The 26,316-nt window shown below is 41.8% G+C and overlaps 1 protein-coding gene across 2 annotated transcripts; it reads right to left on the bottom strand.

Moving 5' to 3' along the window:
* Positions 1–750: 750 nt before the first annotated feature.
* On the bottom strand, positions 751–25,469 carry LOC306920869 (ubiquitin-conjugating enzyme E2 Q2-like). 2 transcript variants are annotated; one of them, XM_079497829.1, is made up of 13 exons: positions 24,581–25,469; positions 23,888–23,992; positions 19,535–19,657; positions 18,720–18,776; positions 15,666–15,821; positions 13,726–13,810; positions 12,436–12,496; positions 12,247–12,337; positions 12,051–12,109; positions 11,773–11,821; positions 11,148–11,243; positions 6,398–6,464; positions 751–4,758 (listed from the first exon to the last, which is right to left on the bottom strand). In XM_079497829.1, the coding sequence occupies exons 1-13, from the start codon at positions 24,737–24,739 to the stop codon at positions 4,727–4,729; spliced, it is 1,140 nt and encodes a 379-aa protein (XP_079353955.1). In that variant the 5' UTR covers positions 24,740–25,469; the 3' UTR covers positions 751–4,726. The 2 variants fall into 2 exon arrangements, with proteins under 2 accessions (XP_079353955.1, XP_079353956.1); XM_079497830.1 differs by having other exon boundaries at positions 15,681–15,821.
* Positions 25,470–26,316: the final 847 nt, after the last annotated feature.

Below are 26,316 nucleotides of genomic sequence, written 5' to 3'. Positions count from 1 at the left end.
CCGTTTACAGTACTGTAAACTACAAGTCTACCGTTTGTCAGTATCTTTTGGCTCACGATAAAATATATTTAGGACAGTGCTGAATTGAGAAGGGAATTAACAGTTGCAGCAACCAAATATTCATGCATTTTTTACCAGTTCCTAAGATTCTTTATGCGTTTTGGAAACTAAGCTTCATTGTTTGCCATTGTGCTTATTTGTTTTCCAGCTAATTTACAGTGTGCAATACACAAATAAAAGATGTAGAGATGTCCCGATACTGTATCGGTATCGGATCGGCCCTTATTTGGTCATATCGGTATCGTCTAACCACAGATCCAACACAGGGTTAAGGGGTTGACACGATGGCAGCCTTTGGCCGGTAAATCAAATGTTGGGGCATGTGGAGTTTGCTTTGGAGTTGTCCAAACTGCAAGGGCACATTTGAGTGAGGAGTCTGCTATAAACACAACACGAGATATATAGCTAGATATCTATAAACACTATTCCTGGTTGGTGGACTTCAAAATAAGATATTTTTTCTTTTTGTATTATTATAAATATTATTCTCTGGTATCGGTATTCGGTATCGGCTAACACAGAAATTGTGGTATCGGGATCGGATCGGAAACGAAAAATGTGTATCGGGACATCCCTAAAAAGATGCATTTTTGTTTAATGACCTACACAAATCTGATTCAATTGTCAGGAAGATTGAGGCTTTAGTTATGTACAAATACTGTAATAATGTAATAATGCACAAAAAACAAATGTATTTCATAAAATTCTTTATTCATAAACTTGATGCAAGTTTACAAATTACTGTACATTGTCAAAATCACCCTTGCAATGGAAAAAAACAAAACCAAAGCATGCCAACAGTGCATAACTTTAAAACCCGGCCACCGCAGAATGAAGCAAGATAAAGGAACCCAGATTCCGGCTAGTTCAGATCTCAGAGCCAAAATTATGTTGTTGGTCGAGCACTGGGAGGTTGTGTTAATCAGACCACCTGTCTTACTTAAAGAGAAGCTTTTAATCCACTGCAGTACTGAAAACAAGACTACGTTGTATGCTCTATAGAGCCAGGTAAAAGATGTTGACCTAAACTAGATCCCATGGCACAACAATCTGAACTGCTACAGTGTTGGGAGTCCTGGCATTTGTAAAGGTGACCCAGAAAGGATGAGTTATTCAAGTCCAAGTGTCTCTGATGTTGACTCTTGGCTCATTAAATGCACCAAGGAGAACGAGACCCCTGTGGCACAACGTAGGCAAACCATAATATTAACTAAATGAGCAAGAGGAAAAAAAACTGTCTTGCTATAAACCCCACTCAACCTCTGCAAACCTGCCCGCCATTTTCAGCAACTTGGGAGAAACCACTTACTGATACACTGACATGCAGAAGACAGCAATATCAAAAGGAAAGGGGGGCCGTTTACCAGTCCAAACACACCCTTAAAGAGCAAGCCAATTTGAGGGGATGAGACAACGGGCTTAAACCTGCCCCAAAACAATATCACTCCAAAACCTTCTTTACAGTACAAGCTTATGAACTGTGAATGTATCCGTTGTAAAGTTATTCAGAAAAATCAAAAAATAAAGCCTAAATGCCAAGAACAAAACGCACTGCAGAGTCTACAGTGAAACAAGAGGAGCTGGTTCATAACCGCTCACCATGCCCACTTCAAAGACAGAAAGACATCCAGATCTTGCATCATGATATTCTGTGCCAATCCCTTGCAAAGTCAAGTGTGCAGTATGTATTCCTGAGATTGCTTCTCCAGAGAACAGAGGGAAGGGCTTGACGGAACGCAACCAAAATGAAACAAACAGTACGACACCAGAGGCACGACACCAAACATCCATGCTGATGACCACCATAATGTTGAGGGCGTGTTCAGTTGTGAACGAGACTCGCTAAGTAGGATATTAAATGTCTCCGAAGAGTTCAAACATGACTGTTGATGTTTGCAAGTGGAATGACCATTGACTACCGATACCAGACAGATTAAGGGACTTGGGACTCAAATTTACATCACCACCTTTTTTTGGCAAGCCGGGGTCTGTATTGTGAATGAGGTTAGTTATTTTTGTGATAATCCAAAACGTAGCCCAGAAACTGAGGAATGCATGGAATCGACTGTTGTCGATGCCATTTCTTCCACCAGGACAACAGACATAAAACAATGTGAATACCCACATAACAAAACACCCACAACAAATGTGTTAACAGCACTGACTAGAATGCTTCACACGGTTTTCTGCCTATTATTCACATTATATTTACGACTCAGCATGCTATGCTAAAGGATGTGGTAGCACTGAGAGTGAAGGATGTGGTAGCACTGAGTGGTTATGAAGACGGGGAGAGCTGGGTCCTTCCTGTGGCCAATTCAGATAGAATACAAACTTGCAGAAATACACTAGTAACAGAATGGACTTAAATAGATTGAGTGAAGCCAGTCATTATTTATAACCAATACTATTGAAACTGTGGCTGTATTTAAAAAAAAAAAACTGCCATGAGGTCAAGGAGGAGACAGCAGGAAAAAAAGGTCACTTATTCTCTAATATTGTGAAGGAAAACGATTAGCACGACAGCCAGGATGTGAAGCGGGTGACATCTCAGTCCCATCTGACCTCCAGTATCCGTCTCGTCTCTGCATAGCCTTACTGAGGTTCATCACGTTTTGAGCGATTTAGGTACAAATAAGCTGAAATCTCTGGAATGCCATAAAACAGCTGTGTCTATGCAATTATTGTTACAGCCATCATAGTAAAGAGGTGTCATCAAAGAAAGAGGAATGATATAGTCATTGTTGCCAATAACAAATCTAAAGGATTAAAACTCAATAACAAAACAGAAAACAAACAGCAGTAGTCATTAAGCTTACATAAGAATATGGTTGACGGGTTTTTTTTTTTATACATTTTTTTCTTATTTTGTCATCTTTTTTTTTTTTTTTTTTACTTCCGCAAGAGTATCCATGAAGCAATTTTTTTCCCCCCCTTGTTCTATCAAGTCTTGAGAAGTTGCAGATATTCCCCTGCTGTTAATAGTCAAGGGTATAATATAGTAACACAGTCTCTGCCCAGCCCAAGACCCAGACAAGGTTACATTAAAAACAATTAAATCCTTTTTGCAGAAATACAAATTTACAAGTTTACACGAGGTGTTAAAATCGACTACATTTACAGTGTGATCGAATTCCAACATGCCCCTGGCTTGACCTGGTCATGTTGCAGGATGCTGCCATCTTTAGCCATACTCTCTGAAGCTCTAGGGGGAACAACGGCCTGGTCGGTGGGCCGTGGTTCTGGACAACAGTGTCCTTCACCTCGGGAGCTCAACAGTGTATATCATACTTCATTGGGGGGGGGGGGGGGACTTCTGTGTCCCACCCAGGACACAGAAGTCTCGTTTTAACTTCCATTCCATCTCAGGGCTTCAAGCTTTTTTTCTTCAATAACATAAGAAAACAAAACAGTTAAGGTGTTTTGAAAGCAAGCTTGCCTCAGTCAGGAGCGTGTTGTTATTCCACGGTTTAGTGGAATCTTGGCATTTATAGAGATATTTTTATAAGCACAAATATTATAGAAGCAATCCAGGGGAAAGCGAGCGTTGTACATGTCCCACCCAGCGAGGCAGTGGCTCCGACCACCAACACCACCCTGTGTTGTACATGTCCCACCCAGCGAGGCAGTGGCTCCGACCAACACCACCCTGTGTTGTACATGTCCCACCCAGCGAAGCAGTGGCTCCGACCACCACCACCTACCCTACGTTGTACATGTCCCACCCAGCGAGGCAGTGGCTCCGACCACCACCACCTACCCTGTGTTGTACATGTCCCACCCAGCGAGGCAGTGGCTCCGACCATCCCACCCAGCGAGGCAGTGGCTCCGACCACCACCACCTACCCTACGTTGTACATGTCCCACCCAGCGAGGCAGTGGCTCCGACCACCACCACCTACCCTGTGTTGTACATGTCCCACCCAGCGAGGCAGTGGCTCCGACCATCCCACCCAGCGAGGCAGTGGCTCCGACCATCCCACCCAGCGAGGCAGTGGCTCCGACCATCCCACCCAGCGAGGCAGTGGCTCCGACCACCACCTGTACAACGCAGGGGTGTTGTACATGTCCCACCCAGCCCACCACTGCAATCACAATAGGGGGTAAATGTCACTTGTCCTTCAGTTCCAGTCTGTTGGCTGGAGAGGCACTGTCCAGCAACCCATCGTTAACGCGCCGTCGCAGCTGGGAAGCTTTGCCATGCCTCAGCCTTTAGGCCGAGGTCATAGGCAGTAATGTTGGCATGCCCAACGCAGATATCAAATCAAACAGAGGGGGGTTTGATACATAGTCCACTGTTTCCTCAGGAGTATGGGATAGGGGGGGGGGGGTGCAAATGAAAAACTAAAAAGTGTGAATGTAGGCGACAAAAGGTGAAGAAGCAAAATATCTAGAGTAGGAGACAAGATCCCGTACTAGCCGGATGATGTTGTATTCTGACACGTATGCATGTGTGTGTATGTGTGTGCAGGTAACGGGGTGGTTGCCGAATGAGAGGAATTTGGTCAGAGGACCAAAACTTCAACTGAAAGTAACTCCACTGACTCCAGAAATAACAGGCGGGAACATTTTTTTGAAAGAATATTGGTCGCAAGAAGAAAAAAAAATAAGGTGTTGATCCTACGACATGTGGTCCCGGGTGCAGGAAAAGGTGGCTGGTTCTCTCCTAGCCATCCTCTTTTGGTGGCGTGTACCAACCTGGGAGGACAAGAACAACAGCGTTAATATGACAAAGTAAAATTGCATGGGGTTTTTTTCTCTTTTACTTTCAAAGTCGGGTACAGATTTTGAGTTTCATACATTGAAGTATTTCAGCGGATTCAAAAGTTATAGTAACTTTATGTCCCCCTTTTTTGCAAGTGAAGATGGCAGAAAACTCACATGAAATACATCTATATATATAATAATGTGCTGAGAGATGGAATGGAAAATCTGTCATTTTTTTGAGACATTGAATTTCAGCTCCCTAGTCTTACTCTCAACCTGACTCGCCAGATTGCGGCAATATTGAGTTCACAAATTCTCTCCTACCACAATCTGGTCTCTCTCAAGCAGAAATGATTAACCCAAAAAAAACCAAAATCTGATATCTCCATAATAATTTTGAGTTGTAGTCCTGTTAGGTAGTGATTACATTAGAGTTGTAGTGATTACATTAGAGTTGTAGTCCTGTTAGGTAGTGATTACATTAGAGTTGTAGTCCTGTTAGGTAGTGATTACATTAGAGTTGTAGTCCTGTTAGGTAGTGATCACATTAGAGTTGTAGTCCTGTTAGGTAGTGATCACATTAGAGTTGTAGTCCTGTTAGGTAGTGATCACATTAGAGTTGTAGTCCTGTTAGGTAGTGATCACATTAGAGTTGTAGTCCTGTTAGGTAGTGATTACATTAGAGTTGTAGTCCTGTTAGGTAGTGATTACATTAGAGTTGTAGTCCTGTTAGGTAGTGATTACATTAGAGTTGTAGTCCTGTTAGGTAGTGATTACATTAGAGTTGTAGTCCTGTTAGGTAGTGATTACATTAGAGTTGTAGTCCTGTTAGGTAGTGATTACATTAGAGTTGTAGTCCTGTTAGGTAGTGATTACATGTGCTCTGTGGCACAGCTTCAATACATCATCAGTCTCGCCTTTGAGGCAGGAGGAGGAACTCACTACTGCCACCATATGGCCGAGTCAGGTTATCTTACTCTAGCATTAATAATAATAATACTTTTATTATAATGATTTCAAACATTATGTTGAAAATGATATCTTAACATGACATTTGTGGATTTGACAAACAATTGTGACAAACCATTTCTTAATTCAGGAGGAAAGCACACTGCTATGAATTAATTTTATTTATTTTTTAACTGACAATCTTGAAATTGTAATGCCTTCACAATTCTGATGTGCAAATCTATTCCAGTACCTTTCTGTGAGGATCCGTCTGTCCTGTTTTTGAGTGAGCTCTACGAATACTTGGAATGCTACGTTATAATAACCACACATATATATTGTTATACTTAGTTGCATAATAGTTATAAAACTTATTTTTTCTCCTCAACACCCAATGTCTTCACCAAAAATAGCCGATGTACAGAAAGAACACGTCACATTGCGACACTTTCTTGGCTTGCTATTTTTGCATAACAATTCGTTTCAGACTCACGAGTAAGGTCAATAACTACACTGTGTGCATGCAATTGCTGTCCATGTTTACCGCAGAAACAATATGAAGTGCCGTATCACTGAGCCAGCAGTCATTTTCAAACACTTTGATGAACAGAAGGAGGGATTGGGTTTCAGTAAACAAGGTCAGCAATGTTCCCTGTATGAAACAGGATATGATAACGCTCACCGTTCTTTTCATGGATCTGGACCAGCGACTTGTAGGACTGCTGTGCTCTGGCAAGATTGTACTGGTTCTGCACAAAGAGAAGAGACAAGTCAACCTATGACAGTGTGCTACACTAAAGAGAAGAGACAGTCAACCTATGACAGTGTGCTACGCTAAAGAGAAGACAGTCAACCTATGACAGTGTGCTATGCTAACTACAGATCTATACATTTTTTTAAAAAAGTGTAAAAATGGTGTGCCCGTAACATGCACTTGAGTCCTCTTGTTGTGATTGTATCGGTGTCTAAAATGTATAGAGCACCGAAGTCTGACGTCACTTTCAGTAGAGGGCACCAACACACAGGTTCATGTATTTTTGAGTGGTGCAAACCACTCCAACAACCAGCTTTGTCTGTATGTTTGTGTACCTGTGTACGTGCACAGGTGAGCATGGTTACCATGGTCACTGACATTACGTCAGACCACAGCTGATCAGGCTATATAAGACCTTGCACCACTCATATAAGAACTGTGTTTGAAAAATAAACCGACCACCCCGGCCTTTCTGTCAGGGGAGTGGCTGTGCGTTGTTAATTATGTCCATTCATATTTGATACAGCCAGTTTCTGGAGAAAATGGAATTAATGTGGCTGCAAAAGCCTTGAAACTACATATGAAATTATGAAGGCAATGTCGCTGCTAATATACGTCATGCCCAGCTGTCAACACATTGCGTTCCCGAGATTCCTCGTTGACGTAAGCTCAGCTGGTGGTGACTCGACTCGTACTAACCACGAAACATTAAATATCAATAAAATAAAAATAAACGTAATTGACATTGTTTCTGTTGTGCGACAGGCAGATGCAGCCACCCCCCCTACCCGGAAATGTAGTCTGGGTTGTTTGACTCGTTTCTAAAGCTTATTTTGTTACTCTTTGGGTATATTTGTACATTTCCACCTTCAGTTGATGCTTCATATCCATATGAGTGAAAAGGCCGGGGTGATCGCAGTTCTTATATGAGGCGATCTAAATTCCCCCTATGGAGATTACAATGCAAATAAAAAGTACATGAACCTGTGGACTGACGCCCTCTACTGACAGTGACGTCAGGACTTAGGTGCTCTATTGCTTTTCCAAAAATAAGCAATCACTATAATAACCTTGCATACCGGTAGCCATGTTTATTCATTTTGAGGGATGCAAAAAGAGATATTTCTGATTGATTTGACAACATATTCAACAACACAGAAAGAAAATATACATGTAGGAAATATTTTATTTACAACTTAAAACAACAAAACAAGACCAGGCAAGAAAAAAAAAAGAAACGGAATGTTTAAAGGGAAATCAAAACATCAGGGCTGAGATAAGGCCAAACTGGGACAACAAGCTTTCTTTCCAGGGTGGCTTACAAATACTATCTTAGATTGTTTGGGTCTGTTTGAAACTCTAACGGGAGCCTGGGGGCCATTTTGGTTGCCACCAAAAGAACGTTAAAGTCTAAGGAAAGTGACGGCACAGAGTGAACTGGAAGGATGCTGCTGCATTAAGAGCTCAGCACTTCCCTGGCTATCCACGACGCAACAGGGTGCAAAGCACAGTGCCATGTTGCGTAAGTCGAGCCTTCAGGACCATGTAGACAGAATTACAACAGGCCTGCTCTGAGGGGTCAGTCACTCTGGGCTGCATTACGGCCACGGTCTGTGACATTGATTACACTTGTTAATGACCACGCTCAGGCAGGCATTAGGAGAGCCGGCAATGCTCATCTGTTGTGCACATGCGTCGCTAATATCCTGTGTTTTTCTTGGGATTTGGCCGTGTAACTTATTTGCTGTGGCTAGCTATGCTTTGAGATGTCTCAAAACATAGTTAGGCATAGGGAAAGTCACCTTTCCGGCTATACATAAGGCAGAAAAACAATTTGGTTAGCTTTACAGTTCCACCATAAGGGAATCAACACTAACAATCGGGCCACGTTTTAATAAAATCAGATATGACTTTTCTGTTTGGATGTAGGGGCTGTCATGGCCAGAAAGTAGTATTTTGCCACTCAGGTGTTCCCGCATAACTTCCAGGTATGATGTCACACGCATACCCTTTATACAAGAGGCAAGTTTGCAGAGGTTAACCCATTTAGGCCCGACGTCGAAAAAAATAAATAAACGTACGCCCTGAAAGAATATATATTCAAAGATTTGTGCTGCATTTTTACAAATTTTCAAAAATAGCAGAACTACAAGCCACTCGGTGGCGCGCTATGAGCTTGTAGATCTGCTATTTTTCAATAGCTAAAGTATAACGCACCAAAAGGGGTTTCCGCCCAGAATGGGTTAAACGCCGCTTTTCCACAATCATTCTGAGGCTGAATGATTGTGTAGCGCCTACACATTACCCTGGTTAGCCTCAACTGGACCAATCATTCTGAGGCTGACATAAAGCTACACATTACCCTGTTTAGCCTCAACTGGACCAATCATTCTGAGGCTGACATAAAGCTACACATTACCCTGTTTAGCCTCAACTGGACCAATCATTCTGAGGCTGAATGAGGCCCCTGACATAAAGCTACACATTACCCTGTTTAGCCTCAACTGGACCAATCATTCTGAGGCTGAATGAGGCCCCTGACATAAAGCTACACATTACCCTGTTTAGCCTCAACTGGACCAATCATTCTGAGGCTGAATGAGGCCCCTGACATAAAGCTACACATTACCCTGTTTAGCCTCAACTGGACCAATCATTCTGAGGCTGAATGAGGCCCCTGACATAAAGCTACACATTACCCTGGTTAGCCTCAACTGGACCAATCATTCTGAGGCTGACATAAAGCTACACATTACCCTGTTTAGCCTCAACTGGACCAATCATTCTGAGGCTGACATAAAGCTACACATTACCCTGGTTAGCCTCAACTGGACCAATCATTCTGAGGCTGACATAAAGCTACACATTATCCTGGTTAGCCTCAACTGGACCAATCATTCTGAGGCTGACATAAAGCTACACATTACCCTGGTTAGCCTCAACTGGACCAATCATTCTGAGGCTGACATAAAGCTACACATTACGCTGTTTAGCCTCAACTGGACCAATCATTCTGAGGCTGAATGAGGCCCCTGACATAAAGCTACACATTACCCTGGTTAGCCTCAACTGGACCAATCATTCTGTGGCTGAATGAGGCTGACATAAAGCTACACATTACCCTGGTTAGCCTCAACTGGACCAATCATTCTGTGGCTGAATGAGGCTGACATAAAGCTACACATTACCCTGGTTAGCCTCAACTGGACCAATCATTCTGTGGCTGAATGAGGCTGACATAAAGCTACACATTACCCTGGTTAGCCTCAACTGGACCAATCATTCTGAGGCTGAATGAGGCCCCTGACATAAAGCTACACATTACCCTGGTTAGCCTCAACTGGACCAATCATTCTGTGGCTGAATGAGGCTGACATAAAGCTACACATTACCCTGGTTAGCCTCAACTGGACCAATCATTCTGAGGCTGAATGAGGCCCCTGACATAAAGCTACACATTACCCTGGTTAGCCTCAACTGGACCAATCATTCTGTGGCTGAATGAGGCTGACATAAAGCTACACATTACCCTGGTTAGCCTCAACTGGACCAATCATTCTGTGGCTGAATGAGGCTGACATAAAGCTACACATTACCCTGGTTAGCCTCAACTGGACCAATCATTCTGAGGCTGAATGAGGCCCCTGACATAAAGCTACACATTACCCTGTTTAGCCTCAACTGGACCAATCATTCTGAGGCTGACATAAAGCTACACATTACCCTGTTTAGCCTCAACTGGACCAATCATTCTGAGGCTGACATAAAGCTACACATTACCCTGGTTAGCCTCAACTGGACCAATCATTCTGAGGCTGACATAAAGCTACACATTACCCTGTTTAGCCTCAACTGGACCAATCATTCTGAGGCTGACATAAAGCTACACATTACCCTGTTTAGCCTCAACTGGACCAATCATTCTGAGGCTGACATAAAGCTACACATTACCCTGTTTAGCCTCAACTGGACCAATCATTCTGAGGCTGACATAAAGCTACACATTACCCTGGTTAGCCTCAACTGGACCAATCATTCTGAGGCTGACATAAAGCTACACATTACCCTGGTTAGCCTCAACTGGACCAATCATTCTGAGGCTGACATAAAGCTACACATTACCCTGGTTAGCCTCAACTGGACCAATCATTCTGAGGCTGACATAAAGCTACACATTACCCTGTTTAGCCTCAACTGGACCAAATCAAGGTCATATCCGTTGGAAGCGGTCTGACGCCTCCAGTAAGACTGACTTTATCGAGCATACGCAATGAGTCACATAAATTAGCCTATGATAGTGCCAAAAAAAAATCAGGTTGGGAATCACCGTTCTAGACGAATCGCCCCTTAAGACACAAAGCCGTAAAAACAATAACTAAATTCCTACGTCATTAAACCCCTCCCACTGGTATACTTCAATTTTGTTGAACATTGTAATCAAACGGTGCCAAAAATGTAGGAATGAGCCATTTACAACTGTTATGCATCGAACCACGTGCAAATGACTACTGGAACAGATACTTGGCGTTCTCAGAATCGTTCACAGAAATGCCCTAAATCAAGCAATATGACCATGGTCTGTGTCTCATTCTCATTCTGTTAAGTAGGTTAAAGTTACCACATGACATTTTAGTCATTAGACTTTCAGTGAACTCCTTTAACAGTTTGCCCGGCTTACCTTATTGGCTCCAAACTGCACTCTGGCTTTCCCTTTGACTAAAGTGGCATTGATCTGCATGATAACAGACTCTATGGAATAGGCACTGCTCCAGCCCTGCAATGTAGAGTCAAAGTAGTGCCAATGAACATAAAGGTGTAAATTAGACAAATTCACAGCAACATATATAGTATTCACTGCCATTACAACACCCCAAACGCCCGGGGTTATTGAATCCATTAAATCAGAGCGCCCAGCGATTTATAGCAGCGGAGCACATTTAGAGACGGACCGGGTGTTATCCCGGATGTGGCTGAAGTAGCTTGATGTAGCCAAAACACTCTTGAGGCGAACAACAACAACGGGAGGTATGATTAATTCTATCGCGACTAGCGACGGGACACATAATCTTTTCTTAGAATCGGACGGAATGATTTAGATCATTAGAAGTTATTCACGTATTAATATTTTCCATCTCGTCGGCTAAACAGGGGGTGGGGAACATTTTCGATGACGTCCCACGCTCCCAGCCTGTGGAACGATGCGATCGGTTTTGATATCAATAATATATATATATCAATAGTTTTCGCTTACAATTCCATGTATTCAATTCATGTCTAAGTGTAAAAATATAACGTCAATATACCTGCTTTGTGAGAAGCTCCATGCACAGGGCACCTCCTCCAAGAACATAACTTGAACAAGAAGAAAAGTCAAAATAAGAACATGAGCTACACAGTTACAAGATGTTACAAGATAAGATTATGAAGTTATAATCAAATCGTCATCTATTTTGCCATCTTTATTGCTCCCTCAGGGGCATGTACTGGGTGTGTTGTCAGAAGCAGCCACCTCCAGAAAGCAGACAAACACCCAGGTGTCGATTAAACCTGCAGGGGAAACAATCATGTGGAAAAAACTCACCCTCCAGAAAGCACAGGTGAAACTACCCGCACGAATGGTGGATCAAAGGGAAAGTTATCCTATGGAGGAAATCAATCAACAGATTGCACATTAGATTACATCTCCCAATACTTCTATCCACCAGCAACGTCTCAACCCAACAGGGTCTTCATCGGGGCAAAATAATCGATCTGAGGAAATTAATCTCTGTACTCACTTTATATGAGAAGTTTAGAAGAATGTAATCCATTCCCTCCTTTTCCTTAAGGACTTGCAGGTCACTGTGTAAAGGGCTGTCTGGATCCACCCTGTTGAATTGTACAATATGTGTCATCAATATATAACCAGTCTATGAAAGTAAATAGTTTCAGTCGAAAACAAAAATGTAAATCCAGAGGCTACTTACGTCCTCAGCTTGACATGCCATTCATAAAGGCTGTCATTGACGAGCTCCACAGAATAGATGCCTATTGAGAGACAAGGTGGTTTGGTGTCATTGAAAGAATCCTAAAAATTAAAATGTTTCCAGTCTTCCCATTTACTTGAAGATCACATAATTGGATTGCCCTGCAAATTAATGAGCTCACACTTCAATTCAATTAGATAAGACTGCATTCTGCAATGAGATAAGACTACAATTCAAATGATTAATTTGCCACTATATAATAAGACAGAAGATTACCACACCCGTCACATCTAAGCACATCTTTTCTGTCATTTCTGGGAGAGAAAAGAGATCCCCACACCTAGATAACATCACCTATTTAAGTGTCAAGAAATTGCCTGCTTCGTCAAACCTTAATGCTTGTATGCATCAGATCACATCCATTGTTCTGGAGGAAATCAACATGCCTCTATCCATTTCTAATGGAGCTGCTAGGTCAAATAGTATTTACACACAATCCTTTTAAATCATATGGAATGTTGCATCACTGTGAGGTAATGGTAAAACAAAAATCCCAATTTTACTTCACAGTATTAAGAACTCATTATCAAACATACATTATCAAACATGACGTTATAACACATCTGGTACGAAAAAACATTATAATACACATTAGTTAAAAAGGGATGACAGCTAAATTCTGATAATCATTGCTATAGAGAATGTGTTCAATAACAAGAGTATAATAACAGTAAAATAAGAGTTTTGCCCGGCTTTTTGGTAAACAAACAATTCCAAGTTGGGATACCAATTTCATCCAATCAGGAAAGAACATAAACATGTGAAATTGGAAGTGATGACACAAATAAAATAAATCGGACAAAATTGGAATAATATCAAATTGAAGCAGATAAATGGTTCTCTTGATTAAAATTGGTGACCCACCATGTATTTTCTGTTTAGTAAATAGCTGGAAAGACAGGGAGACCCTGTTAACTGAACACTATAATAATGATGACCATCAGAATATAGAGCGTTAACTTTTTATTAACCCATTTTGGGCGGGAACCCCTTTTGGTGTTACCATTATGTTATGCTTTAGCTATTGAAAAATAGCAGATCTACAAGCTCGGCGCGCTACGAGCTTGTAGGTCTGCTATTTTTTTTTAATCGAAGAACGACTGACATAGAAACATAGCTTTTTCAAAAAACTGTCAGGATGTAGAAGACATTTTTAGAATCTGATCTCAGGTCAAAATGGCTTAACTAAACAACTGGATCCAATTATGAGAACTTCTAAGGAGTGCATACCCGTCTTGTAACTCTGGGACCTGTAGATCTCTCTAAGCTCCTTCATCAGCCGGTCAGAGGCTTGCACTGAACCAGACACGGCACCCTACAGATTAAATGAGACACGAAGACACAGCACGGGCTTAATAACGCATCAATAACACGAAGCATGGACTAGCATCAAATGCAGAAACTATAGTAAAATGCGCACATCACTTCGTGGAGGTGCTGGGTTCAAAAAGTGACATAGGAAAAGAGAAGGGAACCCGCACACTCATATGCTCCAAAAGATACATTTATTGAAGGCTCTTCATCTGGTCAAAACCAGAGTTAGTCAAGTTTTGACCAGATGAAGAGCCTTGGCTCGAAACGTCGTCAATAAATGTATCTTTTGGAGCATATGAGTGTGCGGCTTCCCTTCTCTTTTCCTAGCATCAAATGCAAACATGTTAGACTTTGATATTCATCTCTCCCACACTGCGAGATAATGCCTGACTGAATCTCACAAGTCCCAAGTCCCCCCCCCACCCCATGCTTTGGGAGTGCATGGGAAGTCTGCGCCACTGGGTTGACCTATAATAAGAGTTTCTGACCAATTTCGGACCCCAAATAAACCCAGACAGCTGAATGTCTAAACAGAGGGAAGAGAAGGCTGGGGTGGGGAAAGTCCCTCCGAACAAGCAATTGTTTGCACAAGAATGCTGCATCAACGGGCAGAATCTAAAGTAACCCGAAAGGAAGGATGCTGTAGGCATACAGTCTATAGAAGGACATAGGAAGGATGCTGTAGGCATACAGTCTATAGAAGGACATAGGAAGGATGCTGTAGGCATACAGTATATAGAAGGACATAGAAAAACAGCACCTCCAATGTCAAGCAAATTTAGCCCAAAATTATTTGTATTTGTATTTAAGCCAGCATTTCAATAAAAGGACAACTTTAGTTATTTTTTCAACCAAGGTTCATGTTTTTGGTTGTTATTGGAGAAAGTAAAAGATGAGTGTACATTTTGTTTCATTTGCGGCTTTCTTTCGTTTAGCTATTTTTGACAGGGGGGGCGGGGGCATTCTAATACATCTGGTCACAAAAGATCACGGGATCTAGTATTGGATGTCAAGGGGGAGGTGACAAACTGACTGGAATCCTCCTAGTACCCCCCTTCACATTCAGTAGATCCCGTGATCTTGTGTGGCCAGATGTAATTTCCTGGGGTCTAGTAGTACTATAGTAAATAATAATAAAGAAAATCGCCGTAAAATTTTGTACAAAAATATGTATTTAGCCCCATGTTCGAAAATAGCTTAAACGAAAGAAAGCAGCAAATTCAAAAAATAATAATAACACTCATCTTTTACTTTCTCTAATAACCTAAAACATGAAACTCGGTTGAAAAAAAACTCAAGTTGTCATTTAAATCATTCACACACTGTTATTGAGTATTAAAACAGGGTTGATCATATTTTGATGGTATTATTTCAACTCTATAAAACTGACAGACATAGGATGGTGTAAACGGTATGTAAAATAGTTAGCGGATTGATCATGCACAATTTCTCCAAAAGGGCATGCAGATAATTTACCAATACACTGAGATCATGATCTATATCAGCTATAACCCATTTTGGGCAGGAACCCCTTTTGGTGTTAGCATTATGTTGTGCTTTAGCTATTGAAAAATAGCAGATCTACAAGCTCGTAGCGTGCCACCGAGTGGCGCGCTACGAGCTTGTAGGTCTGATTTTTTCAGAAAACTGTCATTTTCAAACAGACATTTTTAGAATCTGATCTCAGGTCAAAATGGGTCAACACTATCAATACACTGAGATCATGATCTATATCAGCTGTAACACTATCAGATAATTTACCAATACACTGAGATCATGATCTATATCAGCTGTAATCAATCACTATCAACCGCATGCAGCCCCAACCCCCAAAAATGTATGAAAGGTCACCTTACCGAATGAGCACTTACGTTCAAGTGGTCCTGCCTCTGGTTCTTACGGATCTTCTCCAGGATGGCCAGGTTCTCCTTTTCGATGCCGTCGTCCTCTGACTTCTTCCCGTCCACGGGCTCCTCCTCTTTCATCTCATAGTGGTCCAGGTCTTCGATGTCCTGCGGGGTATAATTGGCATTGTTGGGCATTTATCTCACACACACTTATGAGGGGCAGTGAAAGAGCTTATACATTTTCAGGTCATCCACATGAAAAGCAATTGACTATAAAGGCGTAAGGTTCATGTAGGGTTAACCCATTCTGGGCGGGAACCTCTTTTGGCGTTTTAACTAAGCATTATGTTATACTTTAGCTATTGAAAAATAGCAGATCTACAAGCTCATAGCGCTACGAGCTTGTAGGTCTGCTATTTTTGAATCTTTGAATATATATTCTTTCAGAGCGAACGTTTTTTTTTCATTTCGTCAGGCCTAAATGGATTAATGTATTCAAAATGTCATATCTTTCAATTATGTATGAGAATAATTTCTTCTTTATCCTAACATGGTTCCCAACCTTTTTATACCAGAGTACCACCTCAGAAGATATTTGGCTGTCAATGTACCACCGTAATAACTGATCTGAGATCAGATTCTCTCAATGTACCACCGTAATAACTGATGTTAACCCATTTTGACCTGAGATCAGATTCTAAAAATGTCTTCTACATCCTGACAGTTTTCTGAAAAAGCTGTTTCCATGTCAGTCGTCCTTCGATTTTTCAAAAATAGCAGATCTACAAGCTCGTAGCGCGCCACCGAGTGGCGCGCTACGAGCTTGTAGATCTGCTATTTTTCAATAGCTAAAGCATAACATAATGCTAACACCAAAAGGGGTTCCCGCCCAAAATGGGTTAAAATAAAAGGAGCTTATACCTGCCCTTTTTGTTCCATTCCTAAGCCAATAATGCTGCTGCTCTGACAAAACGCTGTCTAATCACTAATCAGCACAACTGATTATATTTATAATGTGATTAAACCGTTCTCAAATCTTCTATTAACGGCTAGGTGTGCCGTCATGCTCATTTCAGCATGGCTGGATAGCCTATTTCAACCAATTGCTTGGTCAGAAGAACTACCAAATATAAATATTTCATTCCACTTTAGTCTTTTTTCAGAGGCGACTCCTCTGTGTACCACCAGAGGGGGGCTCTAGTACTCCTCTGTGTACCACCAGAGGGGGGCTCTAGTACTCCTCTGTGTACCACCAGAGGGGGGCTCTAGTACCAGTGGTTGGGAACCTCGATTAAAACATAAAACATGCAGGTACATCGTTGAATTGAATAATCAGTTTTGTCCAGACAAATCTAAACAACATGGACACAACATGGATACATTCAATAAATAATTGGTTCTCAAAGTAAAGTCTGGGGACTCACAGGGATCATTGAGGGGGTTCCCAGCAAAGTTTATTAATATAGCATCAAAATCTGTTTAACATACACAAGTTCACAGAGGGAACAAAAATAGAACTACAATTTCACAACCTGGCGCAAAGCAATGCGTTATAAGCTTGTAGATTGGCTATTTTTTTTAGCAATGTTATTTGGTGTAGAGGGAAATGAGAAAGGGCACAACAAGTCCCTGGGGGACTCCAGTCAAGTACAGGGTTTAACCCATTTAGGCCCGACGTCGACATTTAAAAAATGTCTTCTAAAGTCTGACAGTTTTCTGAAATACCTCATGTTTCTGTATCAGTGGTGCTCAATATTTCATGTCAAGGACCCCCAAAAATGTTATGCAATTGGCCACCGACCCCCATCTGAAAATATGTTGTTCCAGGAACCCCCTCAGAAGCAAAGATTTGAGTTAAAAACGTTCACTCTGAAAGAATATATATTCAAATGTTTGACACATTTTCACGATTTTTCAAAAATAGCAGACCTACAAGCTTGTAGCGCGCCACTCGGTGGCGCGCTATGAGCTTGTAGATCTGCTATTTTTCAATAGCTAAATTATAACAATGTTTAAAACACCAAATGGGGTTCCCGCCCAAAATGGGTTAAAGTTTGGCCATCAGCCAATTGTTTCCTACGCCATTAGATGAGGGGCCAGAACACAATCAATTGCTAATTTAGGAACTAGAACATGGTACAGAGCACTTTGTATACAGCAACAACTATACTGCTATAAATGTTCATACATGAAGATGTGTGTGTTATAACTGTAATGTAATCAAATATTACAGGTGCTGACAGAAATGCTGTGTAATGATTTTGTGCACTGCAGGCCCCATTCTTCAATGTCCAATAGAGTTCATATTGTCCATAATTGTTACACCTGGTCTGACCCTACACTAATTATATTCCAAGTTTTACTTTTTTGCACCTTACTCTAATTCTTATATATTTTCTCTCATCTCTCTATTATCTCTCAAAATTCCTTATATATTTTGAACATTATGATTCAGAATCAGAAACAGTTTTATCACATCAGGATTTAAGTGGATGAAATTACTTTTTGTGCAAGCTCGATCATTCATAGTTTATTAGATAATAATATAAACATGAATAATAACCTGATAATAATGGCACCCTTAACAAACAAGATCTTTTTTTTTTTAAACAGTGATTGTCTTTCTTCTTTACTGGGACCTAAGTTATATTGTGACCTCAAAGTCAGGAGTCAGGACCCATTATTTTAACCATTTAAGCGATAGAATAGTAATATAGGCTTGTCCATGACAAATAGAAAATTTAGCCAGTATTAATACACACTGTTGGTAACCCATTCTGGACGGGAACCCCTTTTGGTGTTTTAACTAAGCATTTTGTTATACTTTAGCTATTGAAAAATAGCAGACCTACAAGCTCGTAGGTCTGCTATTTTTTGAAAAATCATGAAAATGCGGCACAAATCTTTGAATATATATTCTTTCAGAGTGAACTTTTTTTTTTTTTTTACGTCAGTCCTAAATGGGTTAAAATGGAAGCTTGCCATCCATCTCCCAACACCATCTTGTTACAAAGATGGTAGTCGACTACAGTTTCTATCTATTAGAACATAGTGTGTACATACCTCTCCCATCTCTTCCTCCTCCTCTTCCTCGGATGTGACTTCATCAGTGGTCCCATGCTATAAACATAACACAATGAGGTAAGTTGACTCTAGTGGTGTAACCACTTAGACCCTCTATACTTAGTAAAAAAATAAATAGGAGTTGCACTGTACTTGGTACTCTTTGTTCAATCTACCCCAAATCTCCTCGCCAAAAGTAGCAGACTTAGGGCCGATTCATACTCCTATTTTAGAGCCGCATAAAAGTCGGTTCGGCGCTGTAGAGCCTACAATGTGACGTCATTTTAGGTTCGGGGGCCGGGTACCGTCCTAAAGTCGGCTCTTCGGTGCTACTGAAATTTTCTGACGAGCCGAAATCATTTCGGCACTACAGCGCCGAAACAGCGGTAAAATAGGAGTATGAATCGGCCCTTACAAGCTACAAGTCACAATGAGACGTGAGCATGTAGATCCGCTACTTTTAGCGAATGTCCCCCCCCAGAATAAAGATGCTGGGGTTCAAGTGGTTAAAAGCAGACATGCCAAGTTGACGAGACAATTTGTCAAGCGAGGAGAGCACCTTTCACTGACCCGAAACCACAGGAAGAGGCTATTGATCTGTGGAAGGCTTAGAGCACATCATTACAGGTCTCCTGTAAGCTACCATCTCAGCACTACTGTGCGAGCATAAGTGGTTTGCAAGTGCAGAGAACCCTGCTACGGATGTTCCTCCCACATCGCTAGAAAGTGTGTCACCCAAAATCAAACGCAGGCCTGTGCTGTGCTAAAGCCACAGAAAGAGTTACATGGCAAGAGCAATTTTTGGGCAGACTTGCCTTTCGGTCTTGTGCTACGGGGCCTGCAGGCAGGGGCTGGTCCAACATCTCCACATCGGGGTGCTGGGGAAGGTTGTACAGCCGACAGAGGTCACATATGAGCTTCTTCAGCTGCTGCAAAAGCTGAAAAACAGAGGCAACAGGGTGACTGAGAGGGTAAAAAAAAAAGCAGTAGACACATGATAGACATAGGCCATACACAGGAACATTTTAAGATTTGCTTTTGTCGGTGCAGTGTAGGTGTTTTTTTTTTAGCATAATACAAGAACGGAGGCAACAATTTAATTTTATGAAGCAAAAAATGTGAACCATGGGTATCACCAGTCAACAAAAACTCTGGTGAACAATTGCACATTATTAAACACTTAAAAACCTATATACTTAATTGACTTGGATGCCCCAGGGGCCATTTTCATCTAAACTTCTCCCCTCCTTAAGTCGATCTACAAGATCATAATGTGTCACACTCGCACATTGTGAGCATGTAGATGAGCTATTTTTGCAGAATGTTCGCCTATTTTGACATGCCTAGAAAAGGGATCCTAGGATTTGTGGGAAATCGCACAAATATGATTCTGTATCAATCGGTTAAATGTCGGGAGCGACGTGGTACAAAGTCACAAATGACATCCGAACTTTGGATGGCTGAAGATCTCCTGGATTCCGACTTTGAGGTTTGAAAATCCTCCTTTGAGCCGAGGTAAACGGAGATCAGATTTAACGTCCCATAGCTGGTGGTGACGGAGGCGTTGCATAGCAACCGGATCAATATTAGTATACGTTGGGGTCCGTATATATATATATACGGATCTAGCAAATAAGGAGTCTCCATGTCTCTCCAGCTCTTTATTAAACAGAAAATGCTTTTTCAGGTCGGGATACCAATTTCATCCAATCAGGAGAGAGAACTCGGAGAGAATACAGATTAAACATGTGCAATTAGAAGTGATGGCAAAGAAATGAGCAGACAAAATTGGAACAATATAAAAATTAAGCGGATACCGTCTGACATTTTGCAACCCACCTGATTTTTTTAAGTAGCTGTTGAGACTCCTGTTACTGAACCAACACTCAATGATTACTATCAGAATATAGTGCTTTAATCTTTTAGCAAAAAAGATTTAATAAGATGTTTGTTTTTTTCTAACTAAAAAATATCAATTTTTTACCTTTATAGCTATATATTCTGATAGTAATTGTTATAGTGCAGTGGTTTTCAACCAGTGGTCCCTGAGGGGGTTCCAGGTGGTCCCTGAGGGGGTTCCAGGTGGTCCCCAGCTAAATGATGGTTGGTAATCAAATCGATCTTTAACACTCTCAAGAGTAACATTTTTTGTTAAACATCATTACTTCATTTACAAAGTCTACACAATTAGAGAATGTAAACTTTAATTGTTATTTTGCCTGTTATCTATCCTAATGGTACCAACATCAATACACCATGGAATTGTGAATTTTATCCAAAAATAACAAAATATTCTTTAGTTTTGTTCATGTCTGAGGCTAAGGCGCGATTCATACTCGATTCATAGTTTCATACATAGCCGAATAAAAGTCGGTTCGGATCAAACGTCATTTGAGGTTCGGGGGGGGGGGGGGGGGGGGGTACCGTCCTAAAATCGGCTCTTCGGTGCTACTGAAAATTTCTGACGAGCCGAAATCATTTCGGCACTACAGCGCCGAAACAGCGGTAAAATAGGAGTATGAATCGGCCCTTAATCTCATCAAATGGTGGTCTGTGGCTCAAATGCCGAATAAATAATGGGCCTTGATATGAAAAGGGTTGAAAACCACTGTTATCAAGCTCTTTAGCCCATCCTGTGCGGGAACCCCTTTTGGTGTTAGCATTATGTTATGCTTTAGCTATTGAAAAATAGCAGATCTACAAGCTCATAGCGCGCCACCGAGTGGCGCGCTACGAGCTTGTAGGTCTGCTATTTTTTTTTTCCTGACATAGAAACATAGCTTTTTCAGAAAACTGTCAGGATGTAGAAGACATTTTTAGAATCTGATCTCAGGTCAAAATGGGTTAGTAAACAGAAATTTCATTTTCAGGTGGATTACAAATGTCTTCCAATCAGGAGAGAGAAGCCCACAAAGATCATTACGCAGCTTGTGTTCTACATTTGTCTGCAAATGTATTGGTTTTGTTTCATCACTTTTTTATCCAGTATCCTGTACTAGTTCTCTCTCTCGAGATTAACCCAAAATGTATTTGAGGGGTGCTAACCCCTTCTATGCAGTTTTTTATTTATGTATTTTTTCCTTCTTCCCCACACTTGTGTGAAGTGAGGGGGGGGTCCAGATTTTTGGGGGCATGTGGATGTTCTCATGTCCGTGAAAAATGTATTACAAGATGACCCTAAACAAACATTAAAGTCCATAGACTTGGTTGGCAAAAAAATACATCATAATTTACCCTGAACAAACAGTCCATAGACTTTGGCTGTGGTGGGAAATGTATAATTAGGCTCTCGACAAACATTAAAAGTCCATAGACTTGACTGGCCTATGACGTAATTTCAGAAAGCCATATACATCAAAAACACATTTGTGACCAAATATACAAGATTGGTCATATTTGCAACCAAAGGAAAAATATTCACTATATACAGCTGGTATTACTAGTATTGCGAGCTGGTATTACTCCCTTCAAATTTTGTGCGACACAAACATACCTCAGGACTGCACAAGAGCGAGACACTTTGGCAAAGACAGATGGTATCTGTGCAGAGGAATGCAAAGTTTGCCTTTGTGTAACTGCCATCATTTACTGAAAGCAGTATTGGTGCAAAGGTGCAAAAAAAAAAAAAAGAACACAACTCCGGCACCAAAAAATGACAACACTTCCAGAAAAAGCATATCTCATGGCCTACAAACAAGCGCATGGGCCACGTGGCGTGAAGAAGTAGGCTATCTAAACTGAAGGATGTCACCACCAAGTGTATACAAGGAACTGCTTGTCATTGATATTCTGACTTCAAAATGTCATTGGTGTTCACATGACGGGCCCTTTGGCCTAATGAAAAGCCACCCCTCTGAGCCTAGTCAGCCCTGCCAAATGGACCCCTCCCCTCCCGTTGCCTGACAGCGAGTAGTACAGCTTTGTCAGACGACCTCTGCATTCACGTCAACAACCGAAAGCTGTCTAATGTTTGAACGATATTGATAACCAACAGCAAAAACCCTCCCAGCTGCAACAAATCGCATGGGTAAAATCGACACGGTAACCTGTTCAGTGGCAGTGAACAGCACTAGGCCTGACTTCGAAATAAAAAAAAAGGTATTCTGAAAGAATATATATTCAAAGATTTGTGCCACATTTTCACGATTTTTCAAAAATAGCAGACCTACAAGCTCGTAGCGCGCCACTCGGTGGCGCGCTACGAGCTTGTAGATCTGCTATTTTTTAATAGCTAAAGTATATCATAATGCTTAGTTATAACACCAAAAGGGGTTCCCTCCCAAAATGGGTTAACTCCAGCTACATGAACATCACTATAAGCAGCATGGAATTTATGAGGAGCAATGAACATTTTCTAAAACACCACCATAATAAACTTTAAAACTGGCGTCCCTATTTTGGTCATGTCATTGTTGGTGAACTTTACGAAAAAAATTATGAAAATAGCCGACTGTGTGTTGAGATGTGATGCATTGTGAGCTATTTTCAAAGGAATTTGTGAAAGTATAAAATAGGAAACAAATAATGTATCGGAAAATGTATTGCAATTCTGCATATCTGTTGCAAATACCCCCAAAATATTGACACAGACACGCAAACAAACATTTGCATTGATTGCATTGCCTGACAGTTAAATAAAAGGTTCTTATTGAAACAAGCCAAAAGATGATTTAGCACTACAATTATCTGCTGTATTTTGAAACCCAGCATGCTGTCGTTATGGCACCATAATGCATACAGACAAACACCCCTGCTGAGAAACAACCTGGGCAATAATTATTTAACCTGGCAACTCTCATCAAATAAACCCTAATCTCTCAGTTCCCTGCCAGGGCAGTTTTGCTGAAAAGGAAAATTAAATTTGCTTTAGCATGCTAGATAAAACTAGCACTACAGAATGTTTATAAAGAAAACGTGAAAAGCTTTGCTGTATTATTTATCTGCCTCATTGTTGTTTTGAAATTGCTGAAGTTGATTCCTGACTTGGGCTGTGAGATCATATACATTTAATTCCTGAGAACATTTGGCATCCTTAAATGCATTAAAAGATTAATTCAGCTCATTGTAAATGCTGCCATGACCATGTCACTGCAAATTCAACGGGCGTCCGATGGCATGGATTTATAATGGTGGTGCGTGCATTTGCCAAGAAAGACCTCGACACCTACCAGGGTATTGCCTCGTCTTACATCCTCCAAACGCTCCAGAACTTGTGCAAGGCTCGGGTCATCAGAGTCCACAAACCATATGGGAGGTGTAGAAGGGTATGCTTCCTAGAGGAGGAAAGATTGTGGGAAAACAAACGTTCAGATCATCATCATCACGTCGCTGACATTAACATACTGCGTGTGTCTCTCTCTCTCTCTCTTGCAGTGAGTGAGTGAGTACTAGACCTCATCATCGTGGTGAGGATAGAAAATAAATAACGTCACCAGCCGCATTTGACTGTGGCCTTTAGGGGTGTTTTCAAGGTGTGACGACTTCAAGAAATAGATCCTCACTCACTGCGTAGGTAACAAACTACGCAAAGCCTAGAACGAAGCCTGCTACAGTTTCATCATCACATCACGAAATGCTGCCTGGGCTAAAAGATCGGCTAAATGCTAGCTAACTTTAGCTAGCAGTAAGAAAAAAAAAGAGAAAAAAAAAAAAAGAGAAAAAAAAAATAATGCTCCGTGTTGTTGGTGTATCCATTTTGTACTCTTGGTGTACAAACGGAACCAAGTGGACCATCATCACGGGTCCATCTGGTTCCATTTGTACACTCCAGGGGTTAAATTAACAATAAACAAGGCGGATGGTCATGTAACCTCTCTCCCCCCCACCCCACCACACACACACACATTAAGTCCAGTATTTACCGTTATGTTGCAGTGAATAATCAACAGTTTCTCTCCGGTCACGTTGAACTGGCAGCTAAGCTCGTCTGGTTTCCAGTCTATGATCCTGAAGCGTTCGTGGTTCGTGTCGAAAATAGATTCCAAAAACTTCAGCTCGGCCTTCAGCCCCGACACCGACATCTTCCACGCATCTCCGGCCGGCCGGGCCGATGGGGAAGGGACGGGGAATAGCAGGGGAGAGTGGGGGCGAGTCCGGGGACTTAGCTTTAGCTCGTTAGCCCAGCTAATGCTAACAGTTTTAACAGCCAAAAAAAACAGCCGCGATTTCTAGTCCCCAACACTGAAAAATGGACGAGGCGGGGGGTACGTGTCGTAAAAACACGAAGAGGGGTTTTATGAATCGCCACCGGACTGTTTGTTAGTCGGGACAAGACAACACTGTCTAGTAAAAAACAACGTTTAGAGCAGATTAGCTAGCGATGTGGCTCACTAACAGTTAGCTTTAGCTCGTAATTATCATTCGGAATTATTAGCTCGAGGAGCTAAGATGCTAAGCTCGCTAGCAACAGTCCCGTTGTTGTTGTTCTTTCCCGTCTCTATTGTTGATGTGCGGCTGCTGTTGTGCTCAACAACACGTCCACTGGGCCACGGTGGTGCGGCCGTGCTGCGGGTCCCTCCGGACGGCTCTCCTCGTTGACTTCGCCCGCTAAACGAACCCCCCAGAAATCACAAAGTTATTGCGTATGTTGTGGGAGCCGCTGGCTTGATGCTGTGTCGTTGTTCGTTCATTCCCTCCCGGCGCTGCTGCTGTACTGTGTGACTGTGTAGAGAGTCTTGTTGTGGGGTTTAAAGATGGCGTCCCGCATTCTCTGCCCGCTCCGCTCCTTCCCGCAGAATCCCAGCATGCAGCGCGGCAAGGCGGGGGAGTGGAGTGAAAAACGGAACAGGCTTTTTTTTTCTTTTTTTTTTGCCGAACAGAACAGTACGTACACAACTAGTATGACACCACACAACTGTACTACTGTATCATAGCTCTATGAATCATATCACCATGGAGCCAGGGGAGACTATTTATACCAAAGTTAAATAGGCCTACAGTACATACATACATAAATAGTATAAATACATGAAAACCACGTTTTAATAAATGAATGTATTTTTGGACTTATATTACTTTATTTATTGCCCTTCTACATCTTGACATTAAAGTTGTTATAAAGTATCAAACATAGATCTGGGTTTTCACTGGACCAACCCACACCACCCAATTTTTGACTTTTCGGACAGAAACTCCAGGACTGTCGCTCAGCTGACCGACCTGTCCGAAGGGCCACACACCCTTTCTGGGTACCAGATGGGACACACAGTCACACACCCTTTCTGGGTACCAGATGGGCCCTCTCCCAGCCATGGAGGTAGGCTACACAGGGTGGGCCGTCTACCTGACTCAGGAGCCCCGTAGCGGCATGGGTTGGAGACGTGCCAAGGAGCTACTTAAGGCCTATTCATAGTCTGGATTTTCGGTGGTGAGGTGACCACCGCTCCGGTGGTGAGGTGACCACCGGAGCTGTAATAACGTGGAGCGGTGGTGAGTAAAAACAGAGAGAAGGGCTGGGGAGAGCGGTGGTTTGCTCTTCACCGCGGCTCAGTGACGTCATGTTGTAGTTGCGGTGGTCACCTCACCACCGATAAATCAGACTATGAATAACGCTTTAGCAGGGGGCCTACTGTAGGCTGGAGGTAAGTGCCCCTGGGCC

The sequence above is a fragment of the Electrona antarctica genome (assembly GCF_951216825.1).
Source record: "Electrona antarctica genome assembly, chromosome: 3".
NCBI lineage: Eukaryota > Metazoa > Chordata > Actinopteri > Myctophiformes > Myctophidae > Electrona > Electrona antarctica.
Note: the sequence above shows the minus strand (reverse complement) of the source record. Positions and strands in the feature narration are given on the sequence as shown.

Bases quoted from the DNA above. Each gene is read 5' to 3' on its own strand.
- LOC306920869 (XM_079497829.1), bottom strand. From the start codon at position 24,739: ATGTCGGTGTCGGGGCTGAAGGCCGAGCTGAAGTTTTTGGAATCTATT. The intron at 12,110-12,246 runs GTGAGTACAGAG...TTTCCTCCATAG, and splicing joins TTCTAAACTTCTCATATAAA to GATAACTTTCCCTTTGATCC. The intron at 11,244-11,772 runs GTATATTGACGT...TCTACATTGCAG, and splicing joins TGGAGCTTCTCACAAAGCAG to GGCTGGAGCAGTGCCTATTC.